General features: G+C 42.8%; 1 protein-coding gene across 1 annotated transcript; it reads right to left on the reverse strand.

Annotated features, from left to right (window-relative positions):
- Positions 1–8,949: 8,949 nt before the first annotated feature.
- Positions 8,950–13,346, reverse strand: LOC104947333 (uncharacterized). Its single transcript, XM_010773313.1, has 6 exons — positions 13,191–13,346; positions 12,207–12,310; positions 11,947–12,121; positions 10,323–10,406; positions 10,139–10,234; positions 8,950–10,063 (listed from the first exon to the last, which is right to left on the reverse strand). The coding sequence occupies exons 1-6, from the start codon at positions 13,338–13,340 to the stop codon at positions 9,734–9,736; spliced, it is 939 nt and encodes a 312-aa protein (XP_010771615.1). The 5' UTR covers positions 13,341–13,346; the 3' UTR covers positions 8,950–9,733.
- Positions 13,347–14,414: the final 1,068 nt, after the last annotated feature.

The following is a 14,414-nucleotide window of genomic DNA, read 5'->3' on the forward strand; positions in this document are numbered from 1 at the left end:
GCCGGCGTTTCGAGACAATGTACTTTACTGGCGTGAATCGCTCTGTAAACACGAGGGAGTATATTGTTGAGTATATATTTCTTTGCTGAGTAATCAGTTCAGTCAGCAAGTAAGCAAAACTCTCCCGCTACAGAGAAAGATGCTGACAGGGAGCGCTCTGCCTGCTCAGCCCTAAAGCTCACATGATGTGGAAGAGGAGAGAATAAAACGCCAGAGCTGGTAATGACAGGAGACACGAGACTGACAGCTGTGTTTATAAAGCAGGGTGTGGGAGGCTGGAGCCCGGCGGATTCACTTCATCCAGAAAATGGCTCCCATGACCTGCACAGATGCTCTCTGAGACTCGATAGCATTCATGTGGGAGCGCCTTATAAATCAAGCAGGAGCTTCATATCAAATGCTTTTTATTCACTGTCTGGAATGACTAAAACTCACCGGCTGGGATGCTCGGTTTTGGGTTCCCAAAGGATGGAGTACCCAGTGTGTGTGTGTGTGTGTGTGTGTGTGTGTGTGTTGGGGGGTTAATCTGGGGTTGAGCCATTGATCTAATTTTAACTGTCAGATTTTTTTTTAAACACACTCAACAGAGGAAACTTTTAAGGGTGTGAGACAGCAATGTTTGGGAAGTGCGGTGGGAGGGGGGGGGGCTCCTGACAGCTACGCAGCGTCCACACGGCAGCATGCGTTGAAGCTTGCCGGCGGGCGTGTCTGAAGCTCGACCAACAACCAATTACATGAATCTCCCGCCCCGGACACACAAGCACGCGGTTTGATTGGCTAGAGCTTGTACTGGTATATGATTTGATTGGCTGACGCTTCCGTCGAAGCTTAAAAAGTTGAACATTGCTCAACTTTTGAAGCGAGCAACGGAGGCAAAGCGAAGCGACGAAACTACAATGCAGTTCCGCAAAGCTTGACGTCACCCCATTCAAAGTGAATGGGAAGCTACGTAGAAGCTTCAACGCACACCGCTCTGTGGACGGACCATTGTAGTGTGCGTCTGTGCATGTGTGTGTGTACATTTACTAAAGTACAATATTGACAGACTTGTACTGTACCTGAGTATTTCAATGTTTAGCTACTTTTTTAATTGTACTCCCCTACACTTATTTAAGACCTTTAGTTACTTTGCAGATTTTGATTAATGATGTGAAATGTAATCAACCCTTAAATCAGACTTTAGTTACACCTGGAGTAAAATTCATAATCTACCCTGCAGTATACAAAGTCATTACAATTAGCTACATCTTCATCAGCTGTGATTAACACATGAATACATCAATTATCATCTGAACAGGGCCAATTTGCATAATGAGTACTTTAAGTATATTTTTATGCTAAGAATGTTCAAACTTTTACTTGAGTAACATTTTGAATACAGTACTTTTTCTTCTAACAGAGTATTTGTACACTTCTCCTTTTACTTAAGTACAAGATACAAAAATAATCTCTCCGGGAAAATGACCCATGGCATAAAAAATTGAAAGACTTTTTATTCGTTTTTTATTTTATTTATTTATTTTTAGTAGTTTGAAAACGAAGTCTGCCTAAGTTTTAGATTTTGCAGGTTAGAGCTTATTTACATCCGTGATTTTTTCTTTATTTGTTCACCTCTTTTTTTGTGTTTTGATCTGTTTTTGTACTTATTTTTTATAACTATATCAGTCCAAGTGTTTGTCTTCACCTACAAAGTTAAATGTACTTGTAAGAGAAGAGCAATTCATTATTATACTTCTTTCACATTCAATTTGTTAAAAAAAACATTTATAAGATAGATAGGTACTTTATTGATCCCTAATTGGGACATTTAAATAATTTCCCAATTTGGGATCAATAGATTACCTAAGAATTGAAGGCACAAATCTGCTCAGCATCTATTAATGTAATTATCAGACACATCCCAAAAATATGAAATATCTTCTCTACATCACATATGAGAAGGAATTTGAGATTATGTGTTCCTGGCAGGACGCTTTTTCATAGTTTGACTGACTGACACCGACACACTGCCGCACCTTCCCAGATACCAACAACTCTCCACAAAACCGCAAGAAAAATTAGCCAGCGACGACACACATGACACTACGATTTCTGCTGCTGCTGGTCATTTTCATCCTACAGCTGCGCGGCAACAAACACCACCTCCCAGTTTTCTTTTACCCACATCCCCCTTTCTTCACTCAGTCCAGCTTTCCCTCCCATCCACCCCCAAACTCCCCACATCTTTAGGTGACTCCCCCTTCTACCCCGTACACACCCCATCCACCCCATAGGCTGCCTCTCTCCACTGCAGCTGCCAAGAATAAGACTGGCTGATGTGGGGGCCTCACGAGGGGGGGCTGAAGCAGTGCCTCTCCAGCCTCTGAGCACTGTCTCCACTGAAGTTGTCCACTTGGCTCTGTTTATTTAATATTCAGTCAGCTGTGGGGAGTTGGGTTAGCCACAGCTTATAAAACTCAGTCAGCATGACCAAGATATAACCCCCCCCCCATTTCTCCTACATCCACACATCGCATACACAGATACATACATGAACACACAAACTGTAGCATGCTCTGTCCCATGGGCTTTACCTTTAAGAGCACAAAGCATGGTGATGATACAAGAACCAGGGTACTGTATCAGTAGCACATTAACGTTAAAAAATGGAGAAAAGTGGCTGGTATTCTTATCATTTCTTCCTTATGTAAACTATCACACGTTTCCCCTCCAGGCACATCAAAGCTGAACTCTGGGATGTAATGAGCTTAACTGTTTGACTGGTATTAAGACGACTGAGCAGAAACAAAGCCGGAAGCGAACAGCACATGAGCTGCAGCGTAACTTCAGAGGGGCATGAAGCGGACCAATATGGATTTGTGTATGAGCGAGTACGGAGGGGGGGGGTTGGGGGTCTTAATCATTCTCACAGCGGCCCAGCATGCTCCATCTTCGCTCTCGACTCGGAGGCTCCATGGCAACCTCCGGGGGCCAGGGGTCACAGGGAAAGGTTGCTTTTATCTGCTAATGAGGTCGGTACCTGGGGTCTGTGTGTCTCTGTCTCCCCGCGTCTCCTCTGCATGGTCATATGCGGGGGGGGCATGAATGTCTGCCAATTGACACCAATGCCATCTTCACTCATCTCCACCCCTGGCCTCCAAGCTGCGCTCTTTTGAGGGTGGGACAGGGGAGCGAGGTTGCCCAGAGGGAAGGGGTTACTCGTATTAGTTTATTCCCTGTTGGGACGATAACAAACGGCCCCGAAATTGCTGTCCCCCAGTCTGGCTACTCATTGTCAAATAAGTGTTCACATGCAAATCGCCCCATGGACGTCGCTCCCCTCAAATTTCACTTTAGGGGTTTGATGGATTGCATGTACGCAGCAACACGGTTTGTGTAGCGTTGTGCTTACTGTTTAAGTGGCCGGTGATTGATGTCATGTTGTTTTGCTTCTTACACGCGAATCAGCTGTGCAGAGAGAGTGGTGACAGAACAGTCAAACAAACCGCATGATTAAGAGTCACCTTTTTTTTTCTTTAAAATTTTATAGAAAGCACCAAGCCAGTAAATCCTGTGAATTATGGCCTGCTCAAAACAAATAAGTGTTGAATGGGACACGAGGCTTTCCGTTTGGCCGGGCTGTTTAATGCCCCTGGAAAACACACTTCCCCTCGCCAATCTGCTCTCACTATATCACACAAGGCTCATTGGCCCATGTGCCCCCTTCAATGGGGCAAACAGGCACCCTCACCAGCCCCCGTCCCACTCCCACACCCCCTCGCTCTCACACACACGCCCCCTGTCATGTTCGCGGGACTGAGAAAGGAGTCCATTAACTCTGATTTAGTGGCAGTGTCATGCGGTCCCCTTTGTGAGGTGGTGACATTCAGTGAATGGGAATCAGAATTCGCTCCCCCTCCTCCTCCTCCATCTTTCCTTCTCTTGGCTCCATGCTCAGGGTATGTGTGGCTCTGGTAGCAGTGTGAGGGGTTCAGAGTTGTGGCTTGCAGGGGGGGGAGACGGGGACGTGGATTGAGAGGGTTTTGCTGCCACATGTCTCTGAGTGGCGGACTCTTTGTGCCTGGGCCAGCCTGTTTGTTTAGCCTTTCCTCAGAGAGCTGCTTCACACATCGGTGCCTCGTACGGAGGACTGAGGAAACATGCTCGGGCTTTGAGAGGAGGAAAATAAACTAACCTTGTAGAAAAGACATCTCCGCCAATTTGACAAACAATAAACAAACAATTGAAGTGACTCCGAACTCTTTTTAACCAGTATTTATTTCAACCACAGAGTGAGGATAAGTGCAGGCCCATTATCAAAACACTTTTTCAACAACTAAAACAAAGAAATTAAGAGTTCAGAGCCACAGTATCTAGGGTCGAGATGCCTCAGAATATGTATAATAAAAATTATTTCTTAGAGAAGAATACTGACAAATCCAACTGAGAAAAGAAAGGAAGAATCAAAGGTAGTTGAGGAAGGATTTTAAGCAGTTCGAAACGCTTCGAAACAAACTGGCCTTGAATGATTTATCATGTTATATTTCAAAGTTGCAGACAGCTAGATCTGGAAAAGCTTTGTGATTATTTCTTTCAAACTTGGAAGAACTCTTTGAAATATATTTGCCAAGTAAATCTTATCAATCCATGGAATAATGGGAAATAAGTTAACGATCAAAATACATCTGACAATATGAGTTATGTGTTTTTGTCTTTGTGTGAAGTTTAAAAAGTTGGTCATGCTGGGTTTGAACTCGCCCCACAGCTGTTCTGCATTGGTATCAATGGCTGCTGCTCATGACCTTTGGAGAATCCATCCATTCCTGACTAACCTCTCCCACCAGCGAGAGACGGGTCACAACAGGCTGCTACCTCTGGGCTCAGACCCGTCCACGCAGAAGGTGACCCGCGTGCACGTGACCGTCAGGAAACAGGAGGGCAGAGAGGTCAGGCTTGATTATTCTACCCTGCTCTCTTGGAAAACAAAATAAGAAAAATATTTACACAAACAGGAAGCTTAGGATTTCCTAATGATTGGAAACACGCTGGGCGCTACATGTACCACACTCATACACTGATTTGGAATCAAATGTATCACAATAGAAAACTGGCATTAAAGGATTGTTGAGAAGCCTACTTTGACATTAAACGGTGGAATGTTTCAGCCCCAACTAAAAGCCCTTTAATGGTGCTGAGTTTAGACTTCCCTCCAGCAATGTTAGATCAACCATAATAACTTGCGAGTTTATGTACCTTTGCTCCCCAAATGTCTACCATGTTGCTAATTGCGTACATCTGTGGCTGGTGTTTTGATGTTTTGTCTCAATGTGCAGCTGTCCGTTCCGTTTCCAACATCCTCTGGTTAAAAGTGGCATGGCCCTCTGTTATCTCTGTGTCCAGCCCTGAAATAGAAGCAGCGCACGTGCTTTGTGATTCACCAGGAGGACCTTGCCTTTTGTACCAAGTCTTAAAGTTTGCTAATTTATTGGCTAAAATCAAACAAGGAAATATCCACATTAAGCCTCCAGCCATTCAATGGTTTTATGTAAACTATAATAACAAGCGGACACTCGCCAGCAGTAATGCCTGTTCAGTTTGGACACAAACAGAGGGACATACCACTTTAAACGATGGAAAATGGAGACAAATAAATATCAAGCATTGAAACCAACATGAATCATTTTAAGTAAAGAATGTGGTCAACATATTGTATTTCTGTATCCAGAGTTTTGTTCTTCATGCTGATGTTACATCAGTGTGTTATTTATTTATTGTCACGTATCAAACTGGAACCGGCAATGGCCCCAACTTGTGGTTCGTGGCTGCTACAAAGTCTCCAACAAGTCCATTATTGAGCCCTTAAATCCAACAACAGCCAACAGGGAAATGTACAGTATTCCTGCCAGTTCCAAGTAAAAAGCAACCTTTTTTGTTTATTTACTTCAAAATAATGTCTTTAATTCGACATATTGTAAAAAAACTGCTTTGTTGATGACTTTGCCTGGGAAATGCCATTAAGTTAAAAGGGAAACATGACCACCATCATCCACACACTTTTGAGGGAATGGTGTCAAATATGGTCATTTGACTAACAACTAATACATTTTATGTGTAAGCTGTTTAAAATGTCAAACATTGATGCCGTAAAATCTCCACACAAACAATATAAATTAACATATAAACATTTGTTAAAGTTAAATATGTACATTTGAAAACTTGCCTTTTTTCACTTGTTCTGCTATCTGTCTACATTAAGGTTTCTTGCAATTCAGGTTGTTTTTTCTTTAAATTCTTAAAATATGAATACGTTCTTCAAAAGACAGCCAAATTATGCAAATAGTCTTAATTTACAGCATACATATGACACAGAGAAGAGAAGCTGTGTTAACTTTTAGATTAAATTCAGTTCATTTTATAAAAGAAAACCCTTTTTCATCGCCAAGGGACATTAAGTTGCTTTGCATTAACTACATTTGTCTACATACTAACTTCCTGCTAACCATTTTGATTAATCTAATAATGCACATTGACAATGTGCAAAACTCTTAATGGGAGTTTAAGGTTGTTGTTTACTGCATGAAAGTTTTTTGACAAGCTCTCAAGTGTGTTTATATCAGACAGCAGGCGTCCACACGACTGCAGGGTGTCTCTCAGTGCCATCAGAGCAGGGATCAGCACAAATGTGTGCAATGTGTACACCAGGGAAACCCGATCTTGAGTAATTGTCAGGATAAGGCGAGGGATTGACCTCTGCCATGAACCATATTTTCTGAAACAACACACACTTGAGCTAGCTTTGAAATAGCCTCTCCTCCAGGACTGGAGGAAGCTAGTCATCAACTTTTTAGTGTAACTAAACAAAGCCTATGGTAATTTCATTAGCTCACTCTTACATTCTCAGCGAGCAGATAGCCGGTGCCCTCTGCTCCCCGAGACGCCATCCCTCTGCTGGCCGTGACATCAAACACCAGCAATGTGAGGCATGGTTCCATCTGCACAGGGCTTGTTTTGCATTTGAAGCACTGTTTTTCAATCACACAGAATAAACTCTTCTAGTCATTCATCAAAGCACTTACTAAATCAGTTCAAAATCTTCTGTTGACTTTTGACTGTTGGACCTCAAAGTAAATGTGGTGATTGTTATTGTGTGCGAGCATTTAAGAGTGCTGTGTTTTCATGACTGATTCGTGGAAAGTGTTTAGTTTTCATGTGGCGTGTCATAAAATGTTCCCTTTTTGTATTTACTCAAGGCTTTTTCACTTATTTAAAGATGACCAAAAACACAACATCTCTCCTCCCTCACGTCTACTCACCCCTCCGTCTGTCCAGACATGGTGTGTTTGGTGTTGTGACAGCTCGGATCCTGCCGCGTTCAGCTTGCATTCCTTTCATCCCAGATCCCCCAGGGGTCCGCCTCACCTCTCCCAATCACTGCCCCAGTGTGAGGGAATCAGACAGACGCAGGATCCAGCAGATCCATGCAAGTTCATGGTCCAATGACATCCAGCTCAGGCATGCTGTACATTAAATTACATTACATTACACTACATTTAGCTGACGCTTTTATCCAAAGCGACTTACAATAAGTACATTCGACCAGGAAGATACAACCTTGAAGAAAACAGAATCATATAAGTACATCAGGTTTCATAGAGCCAACACATTTCAAGTGCTACTCAACTGGCTTGAGCTGATCAGATTTTGGCCACTTTATGATGTCACAACAATCTTTTGGCTTGTGTAACCATTAGCCAATAACCAACCAAGGTAACACCCGCCCACTTTATCACCTTAATCTCCTCCGAGAGCGCGATTAGCCACTTTCACACCAAGTATTTTTCCGCACTTAGAGCCAGCACTTAGTACCCCCATGGAACTAAGTACAGATCGCGTTCACACCGGAACAAATTTCCTGAGGGAAGATTACGCAAATGAAGCCGCTGACGCCACTTCTTATTCTTCTGCTTTGGGTTTACTGGCAGGCCGCAAACCACTTCACGGCGTATACTGCCACCCGAAGTTCCCGGCCGGAAGTCCCCGGAGTTGGGGACTGGCTTCAGTCGGGAGTCCCAGCAGCTCCTTCCGAGTAAATCGCCAGAACGCCGACACCTCCTAATCTCCACCGCTCCCATGTTTTTTTTTGTGTTGCCATAAATTATTCTCTCTCCGTTGGTGCGCGGGGCTAATGCTAATGCTAATAATGCTAATGCCCGCAAATACAATGGCGGCTTCACAAAACTTTTCAGAGTTTTACGGGGAGTGGTTTGCAATTCGCCCAGCCAATCGAAATTGGTACTTTTTTCTCCCCAGGCTAGTACCACCTCTCTAGTAGGGACTACAAATGGGGGTAAAAGTTCTCTGAACTAAGTTCTCTTTTTGGTGTGAACGCAAAATTCCAGGCACTATGGGAACAAAACGGGAAAAGTACGGGTAAAAGTACTCCGGTGTGAATGCGCCTATAGCGTTCTTTTTAATATCTCGCAGAGGGGCGTTGGGAGTGGCTCCTTATTTTCATCTCAAGTAAAAGAGAGAGAATCAGCGCTTTTGAAACAGGCCTGGAACAGAGGGGATTATGGGATGCTACAATGCATGATCAGTTTGGTATTTCGAGCCAAACACTTCACAGACATGTTTTGTATATATCTGAGACCTATAATATATTGATGAAAAACAGTATAATAAAGCGACCTTTAATGGCAAACATTAATGAATTAATACTCATCAAAAATCTTCCTTGGCTTGGTCAGAAAAGTCTGGAATCTGGTGGGGAAAACTGTGTCGACTTCTCTGCCATCAGTGGCGGAGCTGCAGGGTAATTGAATTTGGATCAAAGACATTCATGTCTTTCAAAAAGGTCTAGAGGGCTGCTCAGTTTTTAGTAATAACAGAAACGCTTCCGGCGTTGACCTCCACTGCCCCCTTCCACCTTCCTCTCCCCCCCCTCTGCCCTCACCCCGAAATCCCTGCTTTGAAGGGCTCAAGGCATCGCGGCCACTCAGTCTGATGGAGAGAGGCAGTACAAAAAGAAAAGCTGGGATTTCTTAACCTGTAACCTATTCCTCCTGGACATAGAATAACATCAAATCATAGGAAATTATACACAAAATAAGACTTCACAGCCACAATGATGAAAAAATAAATCATCCATTTTACATGATTCTGTTTAAGTACAAATGCGTAATGAACTCAGTACGTGCAAGTAATTTACTGTAAAAAACATATGGCTGATTCTCATTCTTCACATTATAAAATTCTTCAGACGCAAGTTGTGGTTGACTGCTCTGATCTTACAGAAACTCATTTATGGGCCACATGTTGGAGGAACATGTCAAACGATTTCCTCCTAAAGAGTCGATTGAAATAAAACGTCTGGGAAACATTCCCTCAATGCAGAGCTGACATGGCTGTATGGTATATGATAGGTCTGACAGTATAATGGAATAGGTGATGTGAGATGTCCTTTATGCTTGTAACAACCAAAGGTAATATCTGGTGACAGTGCGCCCCCTTGTGTTTGAACTATTCTGTAAATGAAAAGGCTGCTGTTGCCTACCAAGAGTATTTGAAATGCAAAAAAACAAAAGCAACAGAAGTAGTAAAACTCTTAAAGCCAGAGAATGTAAACACAGGAAGCAATAAATACGATTGTTTAGGCAACTAGCAAATGATCAACATTTGAAGATATTCTCACGTGGTAATTAAAACCGTTCTTTTTATAAAAGCTCTAGTGAGTGTTCCAAATCCGATTAAAAAGTTACTTCCTCTTCCCAGATTTACGCAGCCGTCTGATGGTGGAGGAGAACTTCAGCGCTGACCTCTCAAAAAGTGTCAGAGGACCGTCCATTTCTGTTTCCGTGTCCACATCCATAGAGGAGACAGAGATGGAGGCAGAGGTGGAGTTCCTGCGCTCTGTATCACTGTGGAGCTGTAGGGAAGTCTGTGGAGACACTGAGCGTGAATGGGCCCCGTCAGCGAGGGGCCCCGCATGTCCCTCCTGGCTCTCCTTACTGAGTCCCTCCAGGTGGGCCTGGAACGTAGTGGTCTGTTGTTCCAGGGAGAGGAAACCCTCCTGCACCTTGTCAAACTGCGAAGAAAAAGAGAGTTTTCAGTCCTGGGTCGTTATTTGAAACATCTGAACAGTGTTTGAGTTTCAGTGTACCTGCTCAATGTTTGTCTGAAGCAGCAGCTCCGGCCAGACTGACTCGCTGTGGCTGCTCACGTTGTTTCTTATATGAGTGTGACTCCAGGCTAACTCCTGGAGGAAAGGGCAGAGGACATTTCTGAGTGAAGACAGGAGGAAAAATTCAGAGGATTTCTTTTTTTATACATGAGGAGAAATTCACCTGCAGTAGCGCTGTGCTGTCCTTCAGGTGAGCCTGGCAGCATTGCAGTCTGTTCCTGTAGTGCCCCAAGATTGCAAACAGATTCTTTGCCAGAGACACAAGAGTATTACAAACAACAACAAAAGGTGAGGACAATTCATGGCTCTTAAAAAAAAATGGAAAACAAAAGACAGCTGTTTTTGTTGTAGAGAACAATTAAAGGTCAAGTAGGGGCAGGAATGTGTGTTGATTGTAGGCTTGTCACTATGTCACTGTTGGTAAATGTGGGCGTGTGTGTGCCGTGTGAAGTTGTGTGCACGCCTCTATAGAGGTGTGTATGTGTACGTCTAATGAGAAACAACAAAATAAGTTACCATAGCTATGCAGATGACACACAAATGTACGCAACAATTTCACCAGGAGACTATACTCCAATTCAAACACTGAGTAAGTGCATTGCACAAATCAATGACTGGATCTGTCAGAACTTTTTCCAATTGAACAAAGACAAAACTGGTAATGGTTTTTGGAGCCAAGGCAGAACGTATAAAAGTTAGCGCTGAGCTTCAGTCTGCAATGTTCAAAACAACAGAGCCAGATATAGGTGTAGTCATGGACTCTGACCTGAGTTTCAACAGTCACATTAAAACAGTTACTAAATCAGCCTACTATCACCTTAAGAATATATCTAGGATTAAAAGACTAATGTCACAGCAGGATTTGGAAAAACTTGTCCATGCTTTTATCTTCAGTAGACTGGTACTGGTAATGGTGTCTTTACAGGTCTCACTAAAAAAATCTATTAGAAAGCTGCAGCTAATTCAGAAAGCCGCTGCTCGAGTCCTCACTAACACTAAGAAAGTGGATCAAATCACTCCTGTTCTGAAGTCTTTACACTGGCTTCCTGTGTGTCAAAGAATAGATTTCAAAACTACTGCTGCTGGTTTATAAAGCTTTGAATGGTTCAATACATTTCTGACCACCTACTAAATTATGAACCATCCAGATCTCTCAGGTCTTCTGGAACACACTCCCAGAAACCTGCAGGTCCGCTGCAACTCTGACTACTTTTAAATCCAGACTAAAGACTTTTCTTTTTGTCGCTGCTTTTAATTGAACTATTCACATCTTAAACTGCACTGTAACTTTTATCCACGCATTTTTTCTTTTAATGTTTATTTTATTACCTTTGCTTTTTAATGACTGATTTTAAATGCCATTTTCTTAATGTCTTTCATTTTTGTTAAGCACTTTGAATTGCCTTGTGTTGAAAGGTGCTATATAAATAAACTTGCCCTGCCTTGCCTTGCCTTACGTCACTGGCTATTTAAAGTCATCTGTGAACCTACTGATTATCAGATTATTTTGACATATTTGTATTTTGGGTTTCTACTGTATATGTTTACATGCTTTAATCAAGCGCAAATTTTTTTTAACATAATGTCTGTTGGAAAAAACCCTGTAAAAGTCCCCATTTTTTTTATTTTCTGCTCATGTGGTTATAAGAAATGTTAAGGTGCTTTTATTTCACACATAGTCGGTTAGTAGGCCTTCCATATACCCAAATGTGTGTGCAGTGAAAAGTGAGTTTTTTGATAATACTTCCCCTTTAACTTTGGAAAACTACACCTTCACACCTGCTCACCTCTGCGTCTGTCTGGGCCGAGGCCAGGTCTCCGGGGCTCCCCTCTTTGGTGAGTGTGACCCCGGTGTGCAGCTCCTCCAGCTGAGCCCAGAGACCTCCAAGACCCTCCAGCATGTCTTTCACACTGGCTTCAAAATCCCCCTGCACCTGCACGAGTCTACGCAGTGACCTCATCCTAACAGAAGGGAGAGGAGATGTTAATCCAACTGAGCAAAGTTTCCAAGGAAGCAGGAAGCATGTATACTATATGTTGAACTCACCTCTGCTGCAGGTAGGTGTGGATAATCTTCACTTTGTCTGCCAGAATAGAGTCCTGGTGCAACTCAGACCTGATATCAGCCTTCTCAAGTGAGTGAGACACTGACTAGAGCCAAAAGGAGGATTCAGAGGGTCAGGGTTTAGTTTGTGGGTTTGTCTGGTTTGGCACTTAAAATGTATCCATCATGTGGCTTTGCAGCGATCGGGATAAATACATCAAGCTAAAGTCACTTTCATTTGTTTGCACATAATGCTTTCACATAACATTACTTGGGGATGTGTGCAAGGAATCTACTTGCATTTTATATCCGTTCACATCTGCTGTACACATGAAACTGTCTCAAGACACATTTTCAGACAAAAATAATGTTTAGTTGAGATTTAATTAAAAAAAAGGTTCACCCAGAGAATAACCATAATATAAGACAATTTTGAAATAAATGACCTCAGAAAAGAATCATTGGAGGGGGGATTATGATCATCTTTAGAGGATGTAATTCTCCTGGCAAATTCAATGAGTCTGATGCTGGTGCCACAATGAGGGACCAATTACCCCAGTATGTAAGCACATTGTTAGAATTAAGATGACAAAAAACCTGATTTCTATCATTAGTTGTTGAAATATTCATATGTCATAAACGACAGCTGTACCACTGGACTTGTTGGGGGTTAGTAAACTAGGATTATGGCCAAATAGGCTAACTGCTATCATAGGAACACATTCTTAGTATGTGCAAATGTGCAGACAGGAAATACAGAAGGAGACATAGCATTAATATTTTTCTCCTCTGCCAACGTGTTTGAGTTCACACGACAGCAACAGAGAGTTTTGCCCCGGGCTAGAATATCTGTGAATGCCTGAGTGCAAGCTCTGATCTAATATCACCAACAAAGGCTGAGAACACAGGAGATGACAGGTATTGCTGGAGGCTGCTCTGTATGTGAGAGGGTTTTTTGATTCTTCAGGGAGGTTTTCTCCCTCTTACCTCCAGCCTGAAGAGCAGAGCCTGTATGTGTGGCACGCCGGGGTCTGGCAGCGTCTCCTGGAGCACACACAGCAGCAGACTGTCAACCAGGGCGAGGGCCAGGGTGAGGGCCAGAGCTGTGTCAGGGCCCGGGCTCCCCGGTGGGGGCATGCTGGAGAAATGATGAGAGCACAGTGAGCATGTGTGTTGATTTGTTTTAAAAGATTATGATTTTTTTAAAATTCTGTTGGAAATAGCTTTTCAAATTACAGTTGTTTGATCTGATGAATATCCGGGTTAAATTAAGAAATCTGGCCATGCCTCATCATGACTACTACTTTTTTGAGAAATAGGTAAATAAAGCATTTGATAGCAAATGACAGAGAGGTTTAGGACAGGTTTCCCCAAAATATGGATAAGGCAGATTTTTGAAAGGGAAATATCATGTGAATTCACTTTTTAAGTGCTTTTGCACATGCTCGAGTGGTATCTGGAGTGCCTAGTCCACAACATTTGGAATAACACAACCCAGTCAGTGTTTGTAGATTGTCTTGATGAGGGATTCAACAAGCTGTTCAGATTAAGTTCCCCTTCCTATGCAGGCTCATTGGAATATTCCACCTAACAACGTGAGAACTACCTTAACAAAGGTGCACTCTATTTTTCTCAAAGCCAATCAGAGCAGACTGGGCTTAAAGAGACAGGTGCTAAAACAGAGTGTTTCAGATCAAGGGTGAATACAGGTGTATTCTGACAGACATTATGAGAAGAATAATGTCGTTTTTTTTAACAATGAACTATGTGTTCCAGTAGAATCCCAAAATACAAATATGACCAAAAAAAATTGCAATGTATCCTTTAAATTGACATAAGCTATTTAAAGGTACCATGTCATGCTTTTCCGGTTATTACCCGTCCCCTTGTGTGTTATGTAGCTTTTTATGCCCTCCTCACCTCATACCTCAAAGACCGCACCTACGGGGTTACTTGGAGAGGGTCGGAGTCCGACCCTTCTCAATTAACTACAGGGGTCCCTCAGGGCTCCGTTCTTGGTACCCTCCTCTTCTCCTTGTACACAAACTCGCTCGGATCAGTCATTAGGCCGCATGGTTTTTCATACCAAGGAGCGCTGACGACACCCAATTAATTCTGTCCTTTCCCCGCTCAGAGACCCAGGTCGTCGCACACATCTCTGCTTGTCTATCTGACATCTCTCAGTGGATGTCTGCTCACCACCTCAAGCTC

This window comes from Notothenia coriiceps, unplaced genomic scaffold, assembly GCF_000735185.1.
Source record: "Notothenia coriiceps isolate Sejong01 unplaced genomic scaffold, NC01 NC01_scaffold00012407, whole genome shotgun sequence".
Taxonomy (NCBI): Eukaryota; Metazoa; Chordata; class Actinopteri; order Perciformes; family Nototheniidae; genus Notothenia; species Notothenia coriiceps.